General features: G+C 49.3%; 1 protein-coding gene across 4 annotated transcripts in view; it reads left to right on the plus strand.

The window, feature by feature from the left end:
- Window positions 1-21,861, plus strand: part of RAPGEF4 (Rap guanine nucleotide exchange factor 4) — an 88,614-nt gene that overhangs the window by 4,326 nt on the left and 62,427 nt on the right. For 3 of the 4 annotated variants that reach the window (XM_061557544.1, XM_061557545.1, XM_061557546.1), the window contains exons 2-4: window positions 3,887-4,029; window positions 5,307-5,395; window positions 9,396-9,542. In XM_061557544.1, coding sequence (XP_061413528.1) covers window positions 3,887-4,029; window positions 5,307-5,395; window positions 9,396-9,542 — 379 coding nt within the window. Of the gene's footprint in view, window positions 1-3,886; window positions 4,030-5,306; window positions 5,396-9,395; window positions 9,543-13,794; window positions 13,883-21,861 lie in introns of those variants that run through there. The other variant, XM_061557548.1, reaches the window with a different exon arrangement.

Consider the following 21,861-nt stretch of genomic DNA (forward strand, 5'->3'; position numbering starts at 1 on the left):
ACCGTGCGCGCCACGGTTAACTACCTCACCTGGTATTTCGACCCTGACGCCTGCTGTATATTTGGGGTTTGCGTGTCTCTCTCTCCGTGGTTGCGTGGGTTTTTTTCTCCTCTTTCTCCGGGGGTTTCCCTTCGCATTTATAATCAACGTCACGCGTTTAGAGTATTTGGCTGCTATAGATTTCCACGTGATAACCCATTCCGTTGAGCTATCATTTGTGGCCAGATTGCTTCCGAAAAAAAATAACAATAAGCTCGGTGGGCCTTACCTGGTAAAATACAAATACAATGTTTACGTACTTACTGTCTCAAAAGAGATAGAGAGCAGTGAGTGGCGTGAGTGCTATGCAGGGATTGGAGGAAAGGCTGAAATAAATCGAGGTTATTTTGGAAGGATATATTTAGAGAGACGGAGGGGAGGATAATGCGGCGAGAGAGTTTCCCAGTAGCAGGGCCATAACAAAACATCTAAGACCGTGAGAGAGATTTAATGTTCATACATAGGTGAATGGGAATCCGCGGAGGGGCTTTAATCATGTAATGTGGTCCACTCTGCGAATTTGAGTGACAAGCCGAGGTGGTTATATCAAGGTATACATACGTGTGTGTGTGTGCACATTGCACATAAGCCATTCGCGGTTAGCGTTACATAACAAAAGACTGAAATAGAAAACGATCAAATTGTTGAATACCTTATTGTTTTGGACGTTTTATTATTCTTATTATCATCGTAGCAGAGGAACAGCGAAGGCAATCAATGACGTCGGCGCCACACACACACTCTGTGATTCACCCACGCACGAAGATGTAAAACGCAGCACAGATACACGCGTCCACAGCGTCACCTGGAAAACAAACAACTTCGTGTCATTAATTCATGCGCTCTTTCTCCATCTCCTGGCGCTGCTGGGAATTTCTGACATTTGAGTGGCCGTTTGAAGAAGGTCCCGCGGAACTGTGCAGCATTTCGTGCCAGCACGGTCGGCATTGCACCCCCTGGTGCAGGTGCACCGCCTGCACACTTGATGTCTGTGCCAACTGTGCGCACCGCACTTGAGCTGTGGAAAGCACGGATCGATTCACCCTTTCCCAGAAGCTCTCAGCTAAAGGCTGTTCCCTGTTCTTGCTGGCCATTCACCTTGACACGTCATTCATTTCCATCGAGGATGCTTTCTGCAAGAAGGCTGTTAATGCTCTGACAAAGCCAAATCGTTCTCGAGATAATATCCTCATCGCACACCATGTGCTCCTACAATATGATAAAAATAAATAAACTACTCTTGAAGATACTTTGGATACATTCACGAAAAATTGTGCTCCTCGCTAATCTTTGCTCTATCCGTTCTTGACACGCCAGCTCCTCAGGATTTGTAGCAATTTCCGTAGCAATTTAATGCCACGTTTACGAAGCAAATAACTTACCGAGATCCCCTATGTGGCCTTAAACGATGCAGGTTAACGTCTGTGCAACACCGGTCGTATATCGTAAACTTCCTAGCTGCTCTTGACGGAGTGATCAATTGAGTCGACGAAACGCGCTCCATAAATTATAAACAAGCCCACACGCGCATACCATAGCGCAGTCGGTGCCACTGAAACCAAATAAATCACAGGAGGTCAGTGGGGGAGGGGGGAGTGGGGGGGGTAGCCCTGGGCCCCTCCCCTCGGCCTCGTGCAGCAGAGCCCCCCCCCCCCCCAACTCAGCGCCAGCTGAAGATGCTTGGACGAACGCAGCTCCCCCGGCTCACGCTGCATTGCGCGATCTCCAGATGCGATGCACAAACGTCGCGCAATCGGCATTGCACCCTAATGGCCCTGTCACCCGCAAGCCACAGTACTGTTGCTGGACGCGAGTTGACATTCATTGCCCCGTCTCTGTTATTTTTACCCCAGGCATGCGACGTTCCATTGCGTTGGTGCTGATAGCGAGTAAAAGTGTCGCGCACGGGCAAAAGGGGGCACGCCTCACAAGACTCTGCTCTGTGAAGATTCATTCCTCTTTGCGAGGCACCGCAGAGAAATGCCCCTGTGCTGAACCGCGTGTCAGAGACACCATGGACTGCGTTCTGACGGCAGTCTCGTGGGGTGAATCTTCTGTTGTGAGGGTCATCTGGAAGAAGGTTTCCTCTGGGAGAAGCCTCTGTGCGAGGCATCATTGGCAAAGCTCTGTGCTTGGCTATGCCAGCTCTTAGCCCTAACCTTCTTAGCCTTTGGTGTTTAGTTTGTTGTCCTTCCCCCGCACCTCGAATTAGCACGGTTGGCTACGTACGGTGCGAAAGAAGTTCAACACAGATTCTAGATTTGAAGCTTTCGTGACTGCAAGGATTCATAATCTTAGTTTGTTCGGTAAAGTCACGTAGGTAAAAAATGAATTTTTATTTTATTTTATTAATTTTAACTTCATTTTTTACCTACGTGACTTTACCGAAAAAACTAAGAGTATTCAACACAGATACCTACACGGCCTGTCGGTGATGTTGTATATCCAGGCAAACGCGAGCTGTTTCTCTAACCTGCCGGTTAATGTATGCACACAGCTGCCGTTTTCCTTTTGTGCCATGTACAAAGATGGAGATTGGCATGTATTTGGCGCTTAAATGCCGTCACATCTCGAAGTGTCTGATCAAACACGAAGCCACGAAAATAAATCACCCGGACAAGAAAGGGGCAAAGAGAGGCGGATGGGTGGGGGGGAACATCAAGAATATGTAAAGCAACGAACGAGGGACGTGACGAACACGTGGGAGATTGACGATTCCAGCACGCACACGAGGGCACGACAGCCACGGAGCATCCGAGAGAGCGGCTTTGCGTGCTGTTCCCTGTCTGTGCGCTCTGTGTTCACATGCACTCTGTGTGCTCTGTGTTCCCTGTCTGCTCTCTGTGTTCAAGTGTACTGTGTGTGCTCTGTGTTCACATGCACTGTGTGTGCTCTGTGTTCCCTGTCTGCTCTCTGTGTTCAAGTGTACTGTGTGTGCTCTGTGTTCACATGCACTGTGTGTGCTCTGTGTTCCCTGTCTGCTCTCTGTGTTCAAGTGTACTGTGTGTACTCTGTGTTCACATGCACTCTGTATGCTCTGTGTTCCCTGTCTGCTCTCTGTGTTCAAGTGTACTGTGTGTGCTCTGTGTTCACATGCACTGTGTGTGCTCTGTGTTCCCTGTCTGCTCTCTGTGTTCAAGTGTACTGTGTGTGCTCTGTGTTCACATGCACTCTGTGTGCTCTGTGTTCCCTGTCTGCTCTCTGTGTTCAAGTGTACTGTGTGTGCTCTGTGTTCACATGCACTGTGTGTGCTCTGTGTTCCCTGTCTGCTCTCTGTGTTCAAGTGTACTGTGTGTGCTCTGTGTTCACATGCACTCTGTGTGCTCTGTGTTCCCTGTCTGCTCTCTGTGTTCAAGTGTACTGTGTGTGCTCTGTGTTCACATGCACTCTGTGTGCTCTGTGTTCCCTGTCTGCTCTCTGTGTTCAAGTGTACTGTGTGTGCTCTGTGTTCACATGCACTCTGTGTACTCTGTGTTCCCTGTCTGCTCTCTGTGTTCAAGTGTACTGTGTGTGCTCTGTGTACACATGCACTGTGTGTGCTCTGTGTTCCCTGTCTGCTCTCTGTGTTCAAGTGTACTGTGTGTACTCTGTGTTCACATGCACTCTGTGTACTCTGTGTTCCCTGTCTGCTCTCTGTGTTCACGTGCACTCTGTGTTCACGTGCACTGTGTGTGTCCACCCCGTGCGGCACTCTCTTCTCCCGTCTTCTCTCTGCCCTCTCGGTCGCCTTTGTGTGCCGTCCTGCGTTCTCCGCGTTGCGTGCTGCCTGCCTGCCCCGTGCTCAGCTAGCCTCGCCGTGCCACCCCCCCCCCCCGCCCCCCTCTGCTCTGCGCTGCTGGACAAAAAGGCCGTCTGAGCGGAGCATGGAGGACGTGGAGCTCGTGGCCGCCCGCCTCAAGCAGCTGAAGGCCTTCGAGGAGTTCCACCCCAACCTGCTGCAGCAGATCTCGCTGCTGGGATACTACGAGGAGCTGGAGAGGGGCATCACTCGTACGTGCCCGGCGCTCGCCGCACGCTCCATCCTTCTCCGTCCGGGCCAGGGGTGGGGAACCTTTTGTCTGCCAAGGGCCATTTGGATATTTATAACATCATTCGCGGGCCATACAAAATTATCAACTTCAAAATTCGCCCGTTATATTCGGTCAAACATTTAATTGACTCGCCCCTGATGCGATGGGCTGGAACTGCTTCTCTTTGGCGAGCGCTGTGATGTTAGCTGGCTATTGATGATGTTGCTGCTACTCGCAACTGCTTTTCCAGGATTGCTCCTAGATTTGTTGACTTTCGAGTCCCGCCTGCGGTTGCCTTGGCAGGGCCACACCAAATGATTTCGCGGGCCTTATACGGCCCGCGGGCCGGACGTTCCCCACCCCTGGTTTAGGCCAATGCTGGAGTGGACCATCCGGCATCGCATGGGCCCAGCTTGCTCGCACTTTCTCACTCCACGTTCTTCTATTCTGTGCCTCTTTCTCTCTCGTCCTGCAACACGTCAACGATCTCTCTACAGGGTCGCCCAGATGTCTTGTGACACCCCTCATCCGCCATTTAATGATCTCAAACTTAATACGTTTTAAAGTAAGGTTTATTTAAACTCGACCGCCCTGTTCACTTACCATTCACACTGCTCACATTCCAACCATCACATTTCAGTGCCACTTCCTTGCGCTCTCTCCTCGCCTGGCACTTTCTTCTTTTTCAGTAACGGCACCTGCATTCCCCCTTCGCTCGCCTCCCACAACAGGGTTGCTGCTGCATGTCTCTTAAAGGGGTTGCTCTACCCCCCCCCCCCCCCCCCCCCCCACTGGTATACAGGAGGTCGTGGGTTCGATCCCAACCTTGACACCTGGTTATTTGGAGGTTGTGTGCTCTCCCTCTCTCTCTCCCCCCGTGGTCGTGTGGATATTTCTCCGGGTCCTCCGCTTTTTATCCTTCACATTCAGAATGAACTTCACGCGTTTAGAGAATTTGACTCTGATACATTTCCACACGACGATAATCCACTTTTTGGGGGATGAATTCGTGATAGCCAAGTCGCGTCTGAAAAGGAGCTGTTATGGCTCCGTGGGCCATACCTGGTAAAATAAAAATACAACTGTTAAATATCAAAAACACAGTGAGAATCACTGCTTTACTAAACGTGAGTTTCATTATTTATAAGACCTCCCCCCCCCCTCCCAACAAAAGGAGCCACGTTCGCCGTGATTGTTGCTGCGTTTGCTCTGCCCCGTTGCTTTACGTCCGTCCAACTGTTCACCTTCGCCGCGCAGTCTTCCGCCAGGGAGACATCGGTACCAGCTGGTACGCCGTGCTGTCTGGCTCCCTCGACGTCAAGGTGTCGGCCACAGGAAGCCACCAGGTAACGCCGCCTCCTCCTCCTCCTCCGCTGTTTGTTGCATTGTCATTTAATTCGCCAAACAATCACGTTTACAGGAGAAGCGTGAATGGCCGCCTATCGCTGTGTAACTCGACGACGCGACGTTCACGCAACGTGGTTTTTGCCCCCCGAATTGAATTACATTCCGCAAAAGTTGCGTTTTAGACATTCGGTGAAACGCGTGGACCTCGCGCTGTTGCTGTTCACCGCTCGAAGCGGCTCTCCACGTTGTGCTCAACGATTCTCAGGAGCGCCCACAAAGGGGCTGCCGCCGCTGGGAGCCTCCGACAAATGTCAGGCAGCAAAGATGAGCAGCGCTGGCTGAGGGAGAGCCCAGACCCACGGAGGTCGCCGTTTACCGATAGAAACTCTCTTCACCGGCCGGAGTAAACCGTTACGACAGAACACGATATTCAGCGATGACCGGGCGTTTTTCCACTAAGCGGTTCCGTACTGTGCAATGACAATGACGTGTTCAAGTGGCCATATGGTGTGTGTTTACAGCCAGAGATACGGCTGCGAGCGGTACCTATTGCTCTGCGTGCTGTTGTTATACGCACAGGGCTCTGTAAACACACACACACACGGGTTCCAAAGGACGGGGATGACGTTAGCAGCATCAGCAGCAGTGAGTGCGTGGTCGCGGGGTTGAGTTAAAAATTCTGTTTGGTTCATTAACGCGCCCCCAGACTCGCGTGCGAACAGCGGCCAAGTGTAAACAACCACAGCAGGGACACAAAGCATCTCGAGCGAAATGATGAAGAAATCGGCACGGTTTTACACTCGGTCAATGGGCGTGTAAAATAAATAAGCACGCATCAAGGTCTGGCTTCTCGTCGCAAGGGAAAGAAGAACAGACAAATAATGAGTGCAAGGAAAGTGTCCTGTCTGTACGGCAGCAGCAGTAGAAGCAGCATCACCAACGCGGTTTGTTTGTTCCTACATGTGACAGCGTAACTTTTAGAGTAGGTTTTTTTCGTTAAAAGAAAAACCACCCTAATCGAATGCCGGATCAAGTTAAACATGCGCACGAGGCCTACGTCATTCCCTTCAAACGACAGAGATGAGGCGACACGCCACCCAGCAATGCCTGGGCACGATGGTCTCACAGGCGGCCTGCGCTCGCTTTCCGTCACAAAGATAAAGACAAAGATCCCCCGTATAGCCTTAACAGACTGTAGGGGCAAGTGCTGTTAACGAGCACCTATGAAGGCCGGAACAGTACACGAGTGGGTGGGTGGCCAGCACCACGCCCGACCGCCTTTGTCTCCCTAGCGGCGATGTTTACACACCGCACCAGGTACTCATTTGAGGCTGAGTCGACCTAGGGGAGGCCCAGGACCGGTTCAGATAAAATCGTCACTGGTGTTTGCCGTGAGCGGGAATCGAACCCGGGTCGGCAAGTTCGTAGTGCAGCGCGCTAACCGCTACACCACCGCTCCCCGTCACGGGCACACATTCACGGACGCAGGCAGAAGCGGTCCGTGAACGCGGACGCGTCGCCAACCCCACGGTGTGTGCGCGCGAGACCAGTGCAGAAGGGTGCTGCTGTAGCCGACTCGGTCAAGAGGGTTTGAAGGAAAAAAACAAAGGGGGGAGGGAAAAAAATCACTATCAGCAGCATCAACGCCAGCAGCAGCATCAACGCCACAAATCCCATCGAGCGGACGAAGCGGCAATTCTTTGCGCACCTTGCGGCCGATGCTTCCGCTCAACGGCTGGACTCTCGTCCCAGCAGCGTGCAGGAAAATGCCGCCGCCACCGCCGCCGCCGCTGCTGCTGCTGCTCGCTGTTTTCGGCGGTCATCATCGTTCGCGATGGACGAGCCGGAGAAGATGCGCGTGAACCCCGAGCGATCCGCACGAGCGCCGCTTGCCCGCATGCCGCATGCCCCGCGCCGAAGGAGATGAATGATAGACAGGGCCACGTTACTGCGTGGCGGGGCTGTCACAGCGTGCGGTAGGGGGCATTGAAATAAAAAGCAAAAGGTGTCACAATGCATCGTGATGTACTTTGCCTGCAGGCTCGGGGCGTGGGCGGCGGGGTGGGGGGCTGCATTCATTCTCTCTGAAGTCAGAAATTACCGCGTCAAAAACCGGGGGGTGTGTTTTTCACTCCATCCTTCAGTGACCCGAGGAAAGAAAAAAAGCAAGCTCTATTAAATGTCTTCTAAGGCGATTACGGGCTCCCAACATGACAGCTTTGGCATTTTGAGGCTGTTTCAGCAGAGCAATCTACATTTCGGTTCTGGCGACGGAAATTACTCTGCTGCAAATGTAGGCTTTGGTTGCTGCGACAGCTCCAGGCTATCACGTGATCCAGGCCAGGTTTGCACGTTCCCCAATGGCAGGTGTAGTCTGCACAGACAATTAGCAGGTTAGCTCCGCTCTGTTCCAGCATGAGAACAGCTCTGCCGTTATCGATCGTGAACAAATGTGGCTTCAATTAGTGTAGCATTAAAACCATTGTTTTTAATTATATTTGTAAGGTAACACATTTACAAAAGTAATATAACGTAAAATTAGTAAAAAAATATATATTATTTGGTTCTTTCGGTAAAGTCACGTAGATAGAAAAATAATACAAAAAGAAGGTGAATACAAATATGAATAAAATAAAAATCCCCACTAATGCAATAAAAATTAAATACAAATAGAAACAAAAACCACAACGTTTTGATCGCAACACAAGCGGTCGTCCTCAGGAAAAGGAGGGTTAGCTCTCTAAAGGCGAACTGTTTATAAAGGTTTAGAGATGGGCGTAGCCCAAGTGTGTCAGCAGCATGGGCGAGACAGCTCATGTTAATGTGGGAGAAAACAACGACACCGGCAGGAGGTCTACACCAATCAAAGGGCGGCCAGGCAATACAAAATTATTGATCAATTATATATTTTCAAGTGCATTACCTTGTCAAGTAAATATTTTGCCATTGCAGACTCCCTCTAAACACAGAGATATCCGTTCACACGTGGATTTGACAGCTCTGCTTGTGCCAGACGCCAATCAGCCTGAGCTCCAACGTTCGCCCGTTCACCAGGACAGCTGCTGCTCTGTGCGTGGTCACAGGCTGCTGCTGCTGCTGCTCTGTGCGTGGTCACAGGGTGCTGCTGCTGCTACTGCTGCTACTCTGTGCGTGGTCACAGGGTGCTACTGCTGCTACTCTGTGCGTGGTCACAGGGTGCTGCTGCTGCTACTCTGTGCGTGGTCACAGGGTGCTGCTGCTGCTACTCTGTGCGTGGTCACAGGGTGCTGCTGCTGCTACTCTGTGCGTGGTCACAGGGTGCTGCTCCTGCTGCTGCTCTGTGCGTGGTCACAGGGTGCTGCTCCTGCTGCTACTCTGTGCGTGGTCACAGGGTGCTCCTGCTGCTGCTCTGTGCGTGGTCACAGGGTGCTGCTCCTGCTGCTGCTCTGTGCGTGGTCACAGGGTGCTGCTGCTGCTCTGTGCGTGGTCACAGGGTACTGCTGCCGCTGCTGCTACTCTATTCATGGCCACGTGGTGCTGCTGCTACTCTGTGCGTGCCCACGGAGTGCTGCCGCTGTGCGCTGTGCGCGACGCACGCGCATTTGGCGGGGATCTTGGATGGGCAATCCACCATGGGCAGCGAGCTAGGCACAACGCACACAGGTGCTGCTGTTAGGCTGCTGTTAGGCTGCTGCTGCGCTTTCGTTGCCAGCACGCACAGAGCAGCAGTGAAGGACAAGGAATCGTCAAACCGTACGATGCTCCCAAATATAAATACTGTGCTTCCCGCTTTCAATCCGAAGTGACCGGTGCGGTGAAATATGGTCAAATCACCCCCACGGGTTGCGCGGTGTGGGAAGGGCCCTCCTTCACCGAGCAGTGCGATTGAAAAGAGGGAGGCTTTGCGTTGTTTAAGCCTCGTGTTAGTTTCTCCGCGCAGCGGCGGGTCGCGTGAGCCGATGACCGTCGCGCGTTCGGAGCGACAGCCTCCTCACCAAACGCTGTTGCTTCTGCTCGTAGGACTCGGTCACGCTGTGCACGCTGGGCGTGGGCACGGCGTTCGGCGAGTCGATCCTGGACAACACGCCGCGCCATGCCACCATCCTCACGCGCGAGCGCAGCGAGCTCCTGCGCATCGAGCAGAAGGACTTCAGGGCCCTTTGGGAGGTACGTGGCTCGCCTGGTGGGGTGGCGTGGTGGGGGGGGGGGGCATTGTGGTGGGGGTGGGGGGGCCGGCGGTCGGTCAACGCGTCAACATCGAGTCCTATCATCATGTCGTGTGTGTACATTGAACTTCTTTCGCACCGCACGTGCTAATCGGAGGTGCGGGGGAAGGACGAAAAACTAAGCACAAAAAGCAGTTTTGAAGAAGTGAGTATCCAATCGAGATTTAAAAGTGCATCATAGCTCCCAGTGGCTTTCTATTATCGGAAAGAAGAGCGTTCCAGATGGCCGCAGAAGCGCATCTGAAAGCGTGTAATGCGGTGAGCGTCTTTGTTCGGTGTTGAGCCAAAAGTCGCTGCGAAGATATTTTAGGCAGTAGTTGCCAGTTTAGGGGTTTTGTTGCTAGATCTTGTGAATTGTTGGGTTTCCCTCCTGGTAAATTTTTTGATCGATGTCACTAGTCACAGATATAGCGACTTTTGTTAAATGAGGACATGGTGCAGATTTAGCAGTAATTGCAGGCGTGTATTACAGTTCCTGTATCAGTTTACGACATTTGCTGCAATTCTTAGCAAATAGCCTAGTGACATTTAAAACATTTTTGGAAGTTCCATTAATTAGGTTTGTTTGATGGTTTTCCAAAGTTGGCAACACTGGGGGGGGGGGGGGGGGGGCGGTGTGTGTCTGCGGAAAAGAAGAAACAAAAATATTAACATCCTCACCAAGGAAATATAACATTTCAAATAACTAGCGGTGGAGGTCGGCAAAATGTGTGGAGGTTGAAAAGAGGTCCGCACACTCGACAAGGCTGGCAACCGCTGGTCGAGACAAATCTATAATACAGTGGGTTTTTTTGGGTTAAATCGCGTAAATCGACGCGATATAACTAAACAAAAAACCCCTCTGTAATATTGACGATATTGGTCGCGAAAGCGGTCAAAAAACATCAACGACAGCCGCCGTTTGCCACTCGGCGACAGCGACGGTCACCGACTGCTCCCCGTGCCAGGCTGGGTGCGCTTTGAAGGCCCGTCAAGAAGTATCGCGCAAGGCTCCGCTGGGCGTGCACGACTCGTGGGGACGCGGTGGGTCACGTGCACAACTCGTGAGTCGGCGTCACAGCCGCCACTTGGTGGCGCCGGGGACACACAGAGGGGCGCCCGCCTGGCTCCCTCGCTCGTGTCGGGTTCCGGCAAGGGGCAGGGGGCGAGGGGCGAGGGGCGGGGGGCGGGGGACTGGGGGCGAGGGGCGGGGGGTGGGGGGCGGTGTTCGGCTTTGGTGTTGACGCCTAATCTCTCAGAGCCCTCTGTATAGAGGACGTGTATGCTCATATCGCACGGTTGGAGTTTTGTTGGAAATCTCTCGGTCTTTCGTTTATATAAAAAAATTAATGTAGAAATGTGAAGTTTTTAATCTTTGCTCATCCCCAAAAATCCATTGGCTCTTTTATTTGAAGACATGATTGAATACATGCAATTCTGCCAAAGGGAATGCGTCGCTCGCCCTGAGGCTTTTGAAGTGAAGTTTGAGCAACGCTTCTCATTCGGAGTGTACGACTATATTCAATTTTTTTATGATGTCTTCAGAGTCTTAGATGTGGACTCGGTGTTGCATCTTTGACCATCAGTATACAACGCAGCTCAATCTGGCCTCGTGGTCTTTAACACTGAGTGAAAATTTTGCTTTTTTGTGGGATTCTGAAGTTTGTTTTGCAGGTGTACGTTGCGTTACAACCTGACTTTATTGTCTTAAGATAATATTCAAAGTGGTAATAAATACTTAGAAATAATCTTTCGATGTACTTGAAAAGGTTGCTTAGTTTCCTCACCGCTTAACGCAGCAAAATGGTAAACACAGCTGCTGCGTCCGCGTAGAGCGTTTCTACCACTCTAGCAGAGGAGAAAACAATGGAGTGGACCTCGCTAAGCAGCGTGACTCGAGGGGGAAAACGTGAAGCCTTGAACTGACCTCTGCGTTTCTTCGGTCGGCCAATGTTCGTGTTTCCCATCAAGCTCTATAGGGGCTGTTTTATAAAAGTGCAAGGTTAGCCTCAATCCGGAAGGGTGCGAGTGTGTGCGATCGTGTGTGTGTGTGCGCGCCTAGTAGGCATTTAATGGTGACTATTTATGCTAAACGGTGTCAAATATTTAGGGTGTTGGAATCCGCAGCGGTATCCTTATCTCAAGGGGTGAATAGCCCCAGGTGGCACTGAGAACTCTCGTGATTTCCGTCAGGAAATCTGTTCTCAACTGTGGTGTGGAGAGTGCTTAGTTGGTCAGGCGTAGAGCAACATGCTGCTTTTACTTTTTTTCTTCTTCTCCCTAATAATGCTTTACAACGAACGTTGAAGAATGTATACATGAGCTCTGTCCGTCTGTAGGGGGGGGGGGGGGGCGGGGGCACGATTACAATCATAAAGATGATCCAATATGAACAAGACTTAAAGTTGTGTTGCCAGTAGGGACTTCACTCTATTCAAATCCAGCCAAATCGGGCCCCATTAAGGGTGGCCCAAAGCTGAGAGGCGGAAACCGACGTGGAAAGGATTTTGCCAACGGGAGCGCTAAAAGGAAGCGCGCCTCGCCTTCCATCTTCCTCCACTCCCGATGATGTCACGTGCCACGCGACATGACCGCCTTGCTCGACTTGACAAGTAATTGTTCATAACGCGCTACAGAATCCAACCACATGCAAGATTGGTTTTATTCCTTTGTTATTTTTGCACATTCATTCCTGTGTTCAGGTTTTGGGTGTGTGTGCCTCACGTGGCAATTGAGGGGCTCTTGTCACTTGGCAATGTTTGGACGAATTTCGATTTAAAGCTTTCGTGACTGCAGGGATTCATCTTCTTGGTTCTTTCGGGTAAAGTCACGTTGTATACTGATGGTCATTCAGACGCTGTCGCCTCGACAGACCTGGTTTCACCTGAGGACGGCTGCTTGCGTTGTGGCCGAAACGTCGTGAGAATTATTTTATTATGTTTTATTTTTATTATTTTATTACTTCCCTTCTACGTGACTTTACCGAAAGAACCAAGAAGATGAATGTTTGGATGATGCCGCAGTTTTTTGCCTGGCGTTGCGATATTGTGTTGCGCTCCATCCTGCTCCGTTTCGTTCACGTGCGTGTTTCCGGCGATAACCCGAGAGGTGAGGCCGAGGAGCCACCTGCACTGTAGACGTCCCCAGCACCTCACAAGTCCCTCCGTGGTGTCGTCACCTTCTCCCCTCCCCCCTGCTGCCACCACCTCTCCCTTATCTGAGTGACCTATTGCAACCAGTCCTGCTTGCCCTCTTTGCTTGACCAACTCTGGCCTCCTCCTCACCTCCTCCTCACCGCACACAGCGTTGGTGTACGGTGCTTTTCTGCAATATTTTTTGCTGTCTTTTCTTGGATTTTCTGTTTGGACATAGTCACATCGTCACTTTAAGATGTTTTCTTGTTCATGTTTTTGTTTCTTGCGGTTGCACCCGATTCAAGAGCCGAATGGCTCACAGGGCTCTACCTAATAAATAAACTTGAACTCACGCCCTCTCCGGCTGACTATCGGTGGCCTTCCCGTTCAGGCACTGCGCTCCCACCCTCTGGAACTCAGTCCCCACTCATCCTCGGCTCTTCTCCTCGCTTCCCACATTAAATTCACAGCTCAAAACTCGTCTGTTGGACCGCGATTTCCACCCTGTCTAGTTTTACCTTTCTCCCGCTCAGTATCCGATGCGTACTCTCCCCGTCGTTGCTGTGCTTTGGGACGTGTGGTTACGTGATTTAGCGCCTTGTAAATGCAAGTTGTTGTTGTTGTTGCTGTACCGTGGATATCCCAGGAGTCTCGCACATCAGTTGCCGGCCCGTTTCACAGTGTCTGTCGATTTTATAATTGGCAGTGATGGCAGCAGGGTTAAACCGCTATGGATTACCATGCAGGTAATGATGCAAATCATGTAAATCCATTTCCACGTTTAGGTGGGAACACCTACCGGTTTTTTTCGGACGGCTTTGCCAATCGAATGTCTGAATGCGCACGGACATACAGTGTCACAAGATTACGCGAGGCCACTGCTGTGTTGTGCGCTCGCTCGCTCGCACGCATTGTGTGCGATTTGGCGGCGGCGGGGGGGGGGGGGTGTTTCCTCCACACTTGCCAAAGTAAACTTCCTCGAGTTTGGAAGCGGGGTGGTGGCAGGCCCGGCCCCGGGCCGGATAAACCTTGTGCTAAATACTTAACCACGCGGCCGCGACGCTTCCAGACGCAGGCCCCCCACGCGATCAGCGCCGGAGTTCGTCCGCAGAGCGCGCGGCAAGACGAACCTCTCTCCATGTTGCGCTGCCTGTCCGAGCTTCTGGCCGTGAGTAGCCACTCTCGCCTTCTAAGGCGGCTTGAGCGACGACGATCGCACGGCAAACTTCGGTCGGAGCCCAGAACATGTTTTTTTTAAACGTTCGATAGGTGGCCAGAGTAACAATAGGTGAGGTGCGTTTTGAAAGGCCGAAATGTTTCGCAAAGGCCGTTTCCCCTCCTCGGAGTTGTTCCATGATTCTACAGCGGAAAGGTTACGCGCAATATTAATAATTTTATCCGATGTATGATTGCGGTCCTTGGTATTTTAATAGATAACACGAATGATTGTTTGCACTAAATGACGTACTGCAACAGTGGCTAAGGTGTCTGATTTGTACAGATTGTAGCTTTAAAGTTGCAGATCACTAGTCGCTACTCGATAATCATGAATCCATCATACACATATATACGCCGTATTTGAAGCGTGTTTTATAGCGAATCAGAAAACTGTGCTGATGGAACGTGTATGTGCACCATGTGCTGTAATCATATTAAGCAGATTTTAAACTATAATCCAGTGCTTAACATTTGAACTCTCTGTTATAAAACCCGCCATGGCATAAAACCTAGCAGGACAAAAAAAAACTGGGTGATTGGGTCAATGGTTGGATTATGCAACGGATGCCAATGCCTATTCTGTGTACCAGATTTCACATCGCATAGCCATGGCTGCTTGCATGTGGCCTTGTATTAAAAATACAGATTTCCTGGAGGATTGTGATGGTGCATTCAAGCAAGGAGTGGTGCTAATGTTCGAGATTATTATCCCTGTACAGCTCAGAAGAGAAGGCATGCCTTTCTCAAAAGAAATGCCTTAAGGTGGTGCAAGAGGGCAGTGAGAAACGATATCATTATATCTTTTTGGTTCTTTCGGGAAAGTCACGTAGAAGGGAAATAATAAAATAATAAAAATAAAACATAATAAAATACAAAGATATCATTATATGTAAAAGGAAATCAGGGTCAAGATTGGGGTACACATTTTGTACAAACGAAGAAAGACAGCGTTTACTTCACAGCACAATTTTAAACAAAATATATAGTCAAGAATGATGGCCTGTTTAACAAATCGCGAAGAATAATTTTCGAGTAATGGTCATGCAATAAATGAGCTCTCCAGTGTAGGCAACGCGTGTGCTGTTTAAACTTTATATAGCACGCCATCGTACAGCGTTTTTATTGAACACCTCCTTGTTTTATTTTTCGATTTAAAGCTTTCGTGACTACAGGGATTCATCTTCTTGGTTCTTTCGGTAAAGTCACGTAGAAGGGAAATAATAAAATAATAAAAATAAAACATAATAAAATAATTCTCACGACGTTTCGGCCACAACGCAAGCAGCCGTCCTCAGGTGAAGAACAGGTCTGTCGGAAAGACAGCGTGTTTCATTCAGACGCTGTCTTTCCGACAGACCTGTTCTTCACCTGAGGACGGCTGCTTGCGTTGTGGCCGAAACGTCGTGATAATTATTTTATTATGTTTTATGTTTATTATTTTATTATTTCCCTTCTACGTGACTTTACCGAAAGAACCAAGAAGATGACCTCCTTGTTTACCAAGTCCAAATCGCAGCAGCTGGAGTCAAACACCACGGCTATACCATTCAACACATTTTCAATGTTTTTTTTTTCATTTTAATGACCGATAAGACGTTATGCCACCTATTTCGCACGAATAAATTCCTGGTGAAACACAACTTCGCAAATTTCGGAATGGGAGGTCGTTTGTAACATCAGGGCCAGTTTTAAATGGGCTGGGGGTGGGGGGGCCCTGCACCATCCAAACGTCGTCTCTCTCTGGCCCACCAAGTGCCCTCTCCTGAGCAGTGAATCGCTGTCACAGTGGCTCACACGGGCAGCTCCAACTGGATCCTCTCATGCCGGAGGAGCCGGAACGGGGCCTCAGTGACGTGCGCTTGCGTGGCGCTTGCTCTTTGTTGAGGGAGACGGCGGAGAACGGGTTCGGGTATGAAGGGCGCAATCCACAAGTTCCGTCATGGCTGCCACCACGCGACTCGTACCGGGATTGTGGAAGACGGGCGGTGTAAATGAGCCGAGAGGCCAATGTGTGTTTTGGACTTCTTTCGCACCGTACGTAGCTAACCGTGCTAATCGAAGGTGCGGGGGCGGGGGGGTGAGACAACAAACTAAACACAAAAATAAGTTCTACAGAATTGAGTTTTCGATCTATATTCAAAAGTGCACAGCACCCAGTAGCTTCCTACTCCTCACACCAGGGCCAAGTCACACCAGGACTCCTGCCTCGCTCCTGCGTTTCGGAAGCTCATGGTGAGCGGACCCGACATTGATCATTATTGAGGGGATGCAGGCAATGCCATTTAGTGTGGACAAAAACTAAATTCCAGGAGCGAATACATCCAAAGTGTACGTCAGCTTCGTGCCTTTGTGGAGTTGCGTGGGCGTCTTGAGCTGCTCACTCCTTCGTTGCTATTGCCCTGCAGTGGCAGAATCCGAGGAGCGATAGGGGGCACTACTGCCTCCCCCCCACTCGCCACCATTGAGACCCCAAAAATTGGTATTTTATTGATAGTTACCGGAGAAAACACTTCTTCTTCTTGAGTGCTGCCTAACGGCGTGTGCGACTTCACGATGGTATTGGTCCCGGTCTAGCACGGCGTGTAGAGTTTGTGCTGTTGTTAATTGTAGCCATGAAAATACTTAATACTTTTATATATATAAAACGTAGGGCCCTATTTAAAACTCTTTAAATATCACGACCTCCCTCCCTTCTAGTCCCCTCTGCCCGCTTGGGAAGGTTTCTCGATTCGTCTCCGGTTGCCTCCTTGCCGGGATTATTGCGCAGCAACAACCTCGACTCTTGAGTGACCCCAGGGGGAGAGCGCACGGGGCGTGGCTGTCCCCCGTTTCCTGCGCTGCCTGTTCCCTCTCTGCACGCCTTAATAAGCATCCTGCCAATTGTTCTGCGGTAAAATGTCAACTCGGCACAATCACCCGCAGTCGGGAAGTCACATGTGGCCCTCAGTCTTAAGTGAACTTTAAGCGCAGATTTTAAATCTGCAGGCCAGAAACTGTTTTGAGCACACGAATTGGGGTTGCCACCTTTCCGGGCGTGAACCCGGACAGTCTGGGATTTAGCAGCTATCCGCGTTCGGGTGGCAGGCGTTGATTTGTACCGATATTCGGTACGGGCGTTGTGTTGGAACTTTTGTTACGGTACAATGCACCGTTCTAATGGACCTCCGCTGACTGAGAGACATGTCTGGATCTGGTGGGAAAGGTGGTGACCCCCTACACATGCAGGAGGAGCAAGATAATGCACTGTGCTTAAAATAACAACAATAATATTTGTGCTTATAATTCACAAGGCAGTGTCTGCAGTAATCCAGTAGCCACATCAACTTGTAGCGTATGGCACGAGCCACTGACTTGTGTTTGTACATTCCAGTATTCATAGTTCTGGGATACCACCCTCATCAATTTATTATCGTGTGCTGTTTTGTGTTTGTTATGTGGACTCAAACATAATTCAATCCTTATTCCTGCATCATGGATTTTTTTTTTGCCCACACACAGGCAATATTTTACATTGAAACAGAGGTCATCGCTGATGGATGTGTTAAAGTGAACTTTAAGAAAAGCCCCTTCGAGTGCATTTCTGTTTTGGCGACGTACCCCTTCGCGTTTCGTCCCTGTCTCTAAATGGCTTTATAATTCATCAAGTGGAACAAACGAAAGGAATCCTTTACAGAATTTGCGCTCTTCGTCATGTGCAACGTACTGTATAAGATTAAATCTCCCAGCGTTCCCGTTACGCACTCTCCCGCTGTGATGCACCGTCGATCGGAGATTCAGCGCGATAGTTGCGATGGAGTGTCGAGTTAATTTGGTTTCAAAATCGCATTACGCAATCCGCGTTAGTGGGGACAGTTCCCAGAAAAATAACCCCATTGTCCGGGAGACGTCCACCGGGGGTCTCTTCTTTGGAACTGGGTGCACGTGCACAGGGCGTGAGAGGTAGGCGGCTCTCACATTTCGATTTAAAGCTTTCGTGACTGCAGGGATTCATCTTCTTGGTTTTTTCGGTAAAGTCACGTAGAATGGAAATAATAAAATAATAAAAATAAAGCATGATAAATTAATTCTCACCTGAGGACGGCTGCTTGCGTTGTGGCCGAAACGTCGTGAGAATTATTTTATTATGTTTTATTTTTATTATTTTATTATTTCCCTTCTACGTGACTTTACCGAAAGAACCAAGAAGAAGGCTCTCACATTGTTAAATGTTGCTCTGGGTTTACTCTCCAACGCACCCGGTGTGCTGAAGTAGCAACTGACTTGGCACGTTGTGTTTTTACGCGACAAACCTTACCCAATTGGCTGTGTCGGGTGGTGGTGGGTTTACGACACATTTATATTTACGCGATCTGATCCCCGGCCGAAGATACCGATTGTACGGGCGCAGCCACTTTTGTCAAGTCACTTCCAGTTGGGGGGACCTCTGAGCTGGTTGCAGGGGGTGGGGGGTTATTTGAACGTACTTCACCAAGCACGTGAGTGCGGGGAGACCATAGATAGTAAAGTGCAACAATGGGGTTTTTATGGTTTCCCCCCCCCCCGCCCCCTCTGTCTGCCCACTGAGTAGACCTGCAGGCAGTTAACACACCCTGCTTGTGCATGGTGGTCACCCATCCAAGCACTATCCGGGCCTGGTGCTACTGTGCTAAGTTTCTGAGGCCCGACGGTTACAGGCTGTGCATAATAAACTCGATATGCCGATCACTGGGATGAAAAGTAAACACTTGGAGGTTGTGTCTGGGGAATTAATGGATACCAAAAGCGTCTCTTCCACAACACCGTGAAAGCGACGATTTTACCTCTGCCTGCAACGTTTAATCAAAGTGGTAATGTGGCTCAAACAATTAAGCAAATGCACCGTGGCGCTGCTCCTGCTGCTGCTCCTGCTGCTGCTGCCTCACCGAACACTGACAGCAGCCATGGATTATTCAATGAGATTGCTTCCTATTTTTTTGGACACGTACTATCACGACGGCGGGATGGAGCAGTGGCGCAGTGGTTAGCACACTTGGCAATGGACCCGGTGACCTGAGTTAAATTGCTGGCCACGGCTAAGATCAGGTGCGAGTGATGAATGAACTGGCCCTGAGCTCCCATGACCAACCCACAGAGATGGCACCTATAGCATCTACGACCACCACTGGGAGGCCTTCAGGCAGCGTCAGATTGAACAACGGACCGTACGTTTCAAAGTTTACTCTGATAACTGCTGTGTCTAGGAACTGTGTGGCCTGAATTTGTTCCCACAGCTGCACCTCGAAAAAAAAACATTAACCATGAACTAACAGCTGTGGGGTGTGTAATCTGGTGGTGAGGTATTGTCCTTTTGTTTTTTGGAGTTGTGTTGGTAATTGTACCACATTTCCTGCCTCTGAATGCCATAAACTGCGAACCTCGGCTATAGAAAAAAAAATACACATATCCAATGTGTATGTTACTGATTGCATGAATTTTGATATTTAGAACAATGTAATACTGTAAGGTAATACGATACCGTAATAGATTTTGACGTCCGTTGACCATGGGAATCGGTGTACACATGGGGCCTGCATGCTGCGGCGGTGGCTAGCACGTTGTTAGCACTGGGATTTTATACGAATGACGACCCAGGTACTCGTTCTTCGTTGCTCAAAATGCGGTGACGGGGACAATGTCACCGAACTCGGCTATCACGAGGATGAGAGATCTGCTGAGCAAGCACCTGACTGGCGTCCCGAGTCCACTTAAAGCGATGTCTACATCCTGGCCCTATGAACTTTGCTCTTCATTCATTTTAGTCAACTTTTCCGCCTTACGCATGCAATTCACTGTTTTGTGTGTTTTTTTCTTCTTCTCTCTTCTCAATACACCGATATAACAATTTGGCAAAAAGCGCCTCTCCTTTCCCGACTCACCTTCTGACACGAGTGCATGAGCCAGAACAAAAAAATGGTACCACCGAAGGTAGCAAAAACTTGAACAATGCTGATATATTTCTACGGTGAATTATTTGATAACCCGCTCGTTTCAAGTTGTTTTCACTGAATAAACTAATATCGGCGGCATAGACAAATCGGAATCGCTAAAGTTACGTCACTTGAGGTGACGTAATAATGCTTTCGTGATAGCTTTGGTTATTGAGTCACTTTCTACCGAGTCAAATGCCTTGTCATCCATCGCCTACAGAGGCGAGGCATAATGGCATTTGATTTTCATATATTTATATTTATTGACTCTGATTGCAAGTGTGTACGTGATCAATTGTAGAAAAAGCTTCACTTAAACCCTGCATACTCCCTTGGGGAGTTGGCCTCGAAAGTCACCATTACGCTATTCCCGAAGATAAAGATCTTGCGTGAAAATTTTATACATGTGCGATAAGCGCCTACTAATGGGTCTGTAATTCTTCGACTTAGTTTCGTCTGAATATTTGAATAGAAGAATGATTCGGGCATGTTTACGCGATTGAAGTATGTAATTTGTGTGTAAACATTTAGTAAATAGGTTCACTAATATTGTACTAAGGCTGGTCCCAATTCTTTGATGATGTCCACAGCTATGCCATCTGGGCCAAAGGCAGAGTGTGCTTCTTCAAATTCCCCCTTTTCATCTGAAAAGCAGTTCATTCCTGGGAGATATATTATCCTTCCACTAATGTTAAACGTTCTACTGTATGTGTTACATGTGTTATGGTTTTATATTTTTACCAGTTCCCATTTGTGAATTGCCAAGCACTAACCTCCTTTTGCTGATTTCCTGCTCCCACAGCCCAGAATAATGTCATCAATCATGTTTGCGCTTTTCTCTGATTTATTTCTCATTATCTTCCCAACAATTTTACAGAGTTTTGTTTTTTTCTATCTATTGTTGAGAAAGTTTGCCTCTTTTCATATCGCTGGCATTGTTCAATGCCTGTTGCGGTTCTAGATAACTTGATTTCTGTTTGCTTGTTCATCTCCCCCCAAATATTCAACGCGCAATCCATCACTATACTAGGTATTCCATCCATTTCCTCATTTTGCTTTTCGAGACACTTATAATCTGTTGCTTAGACTTCGTCTAAATCTTGCTGCCTCTTGACCTAGATTTTGATGCTATCTTTCCTGTTTTTGTCCTTAATTAGCCAACGTTGTTTACGGAGAGAAGCTTTTACACAAAAAAGTTGGATTGGAGCAATGAAAACATGAACACAATTGCAGCAACTATTGACACAATTTCAGATTTTCTGAGAACTGCTCGTGGAAAATGAATTTCAGGACATGATTGAAGGTGGACCGGGATGAATGACAAAATACAGTTGCCTCAAGCAGAGCAGGTTTTAATCGGTGTGTGTTACCAGCTATGGCGTAGAGATTTGAAACGAAATATGAGCTTTGATTTTTTAAATGGAAAGAAAGCTGGAAAACAGCGCAACGCAACATATACAAGCACGCTTGCGATTGCACTGAGGGGACAAAAGAGGAAACCATGAATCGGAGGACACGTGCAAGTTCGGGACGTCACGGTGACTGTTGAGTTAAAGTAAAGTGGGCCTGGGCAGGAGGCATCGCTTCGACGGGAGTATGGATGATGTCGGAGACTAACGACGGTACAGCAAGTCGACGCAGCAGACCCGCTCACCAGTATCTCCTGCCCGTGCAAATGGAAGAGTCGAGAGATGGGTCCTGCGAGCAGCAGAGAGGCTGTCGCGTCGCGACACCGTGAATGGTGGCGATGGGCCGAGGAGACTGATGATGGTAGTTTGATATAATTAGCCACCGTAGCAGGGTGATCTGACGCACATTTCACACCGCTACGCCGGCGCAAAGGTCTCCTGCTGCTGCTTCCATCAGGGGGGGGCAATGTCGTGTGAGGGATAAACACACGCGCATTTGATGCTGAACATTAATCTGCGAAAATTACAGAACGAATAAATACACGGCAACGTAAGCTGGCTGTTAACTTACTTGT

The sequence above is a fragment of the Lethenteron reissneri genome, chromosome 23 (genome assembly GCF_015708825.2).
Source record: "Lethenteron reissneri isolate LAM-NWPU_2019-01 chromosome 23, ASM1570882v1, whole genome shotgun sequence".
NCBI lineage: Eukaryota > Metazoa > Chordata > Hyperoartia > Petromyzontiformes > Petromyzontidae > Lethenteron > Lethenteron reissneri.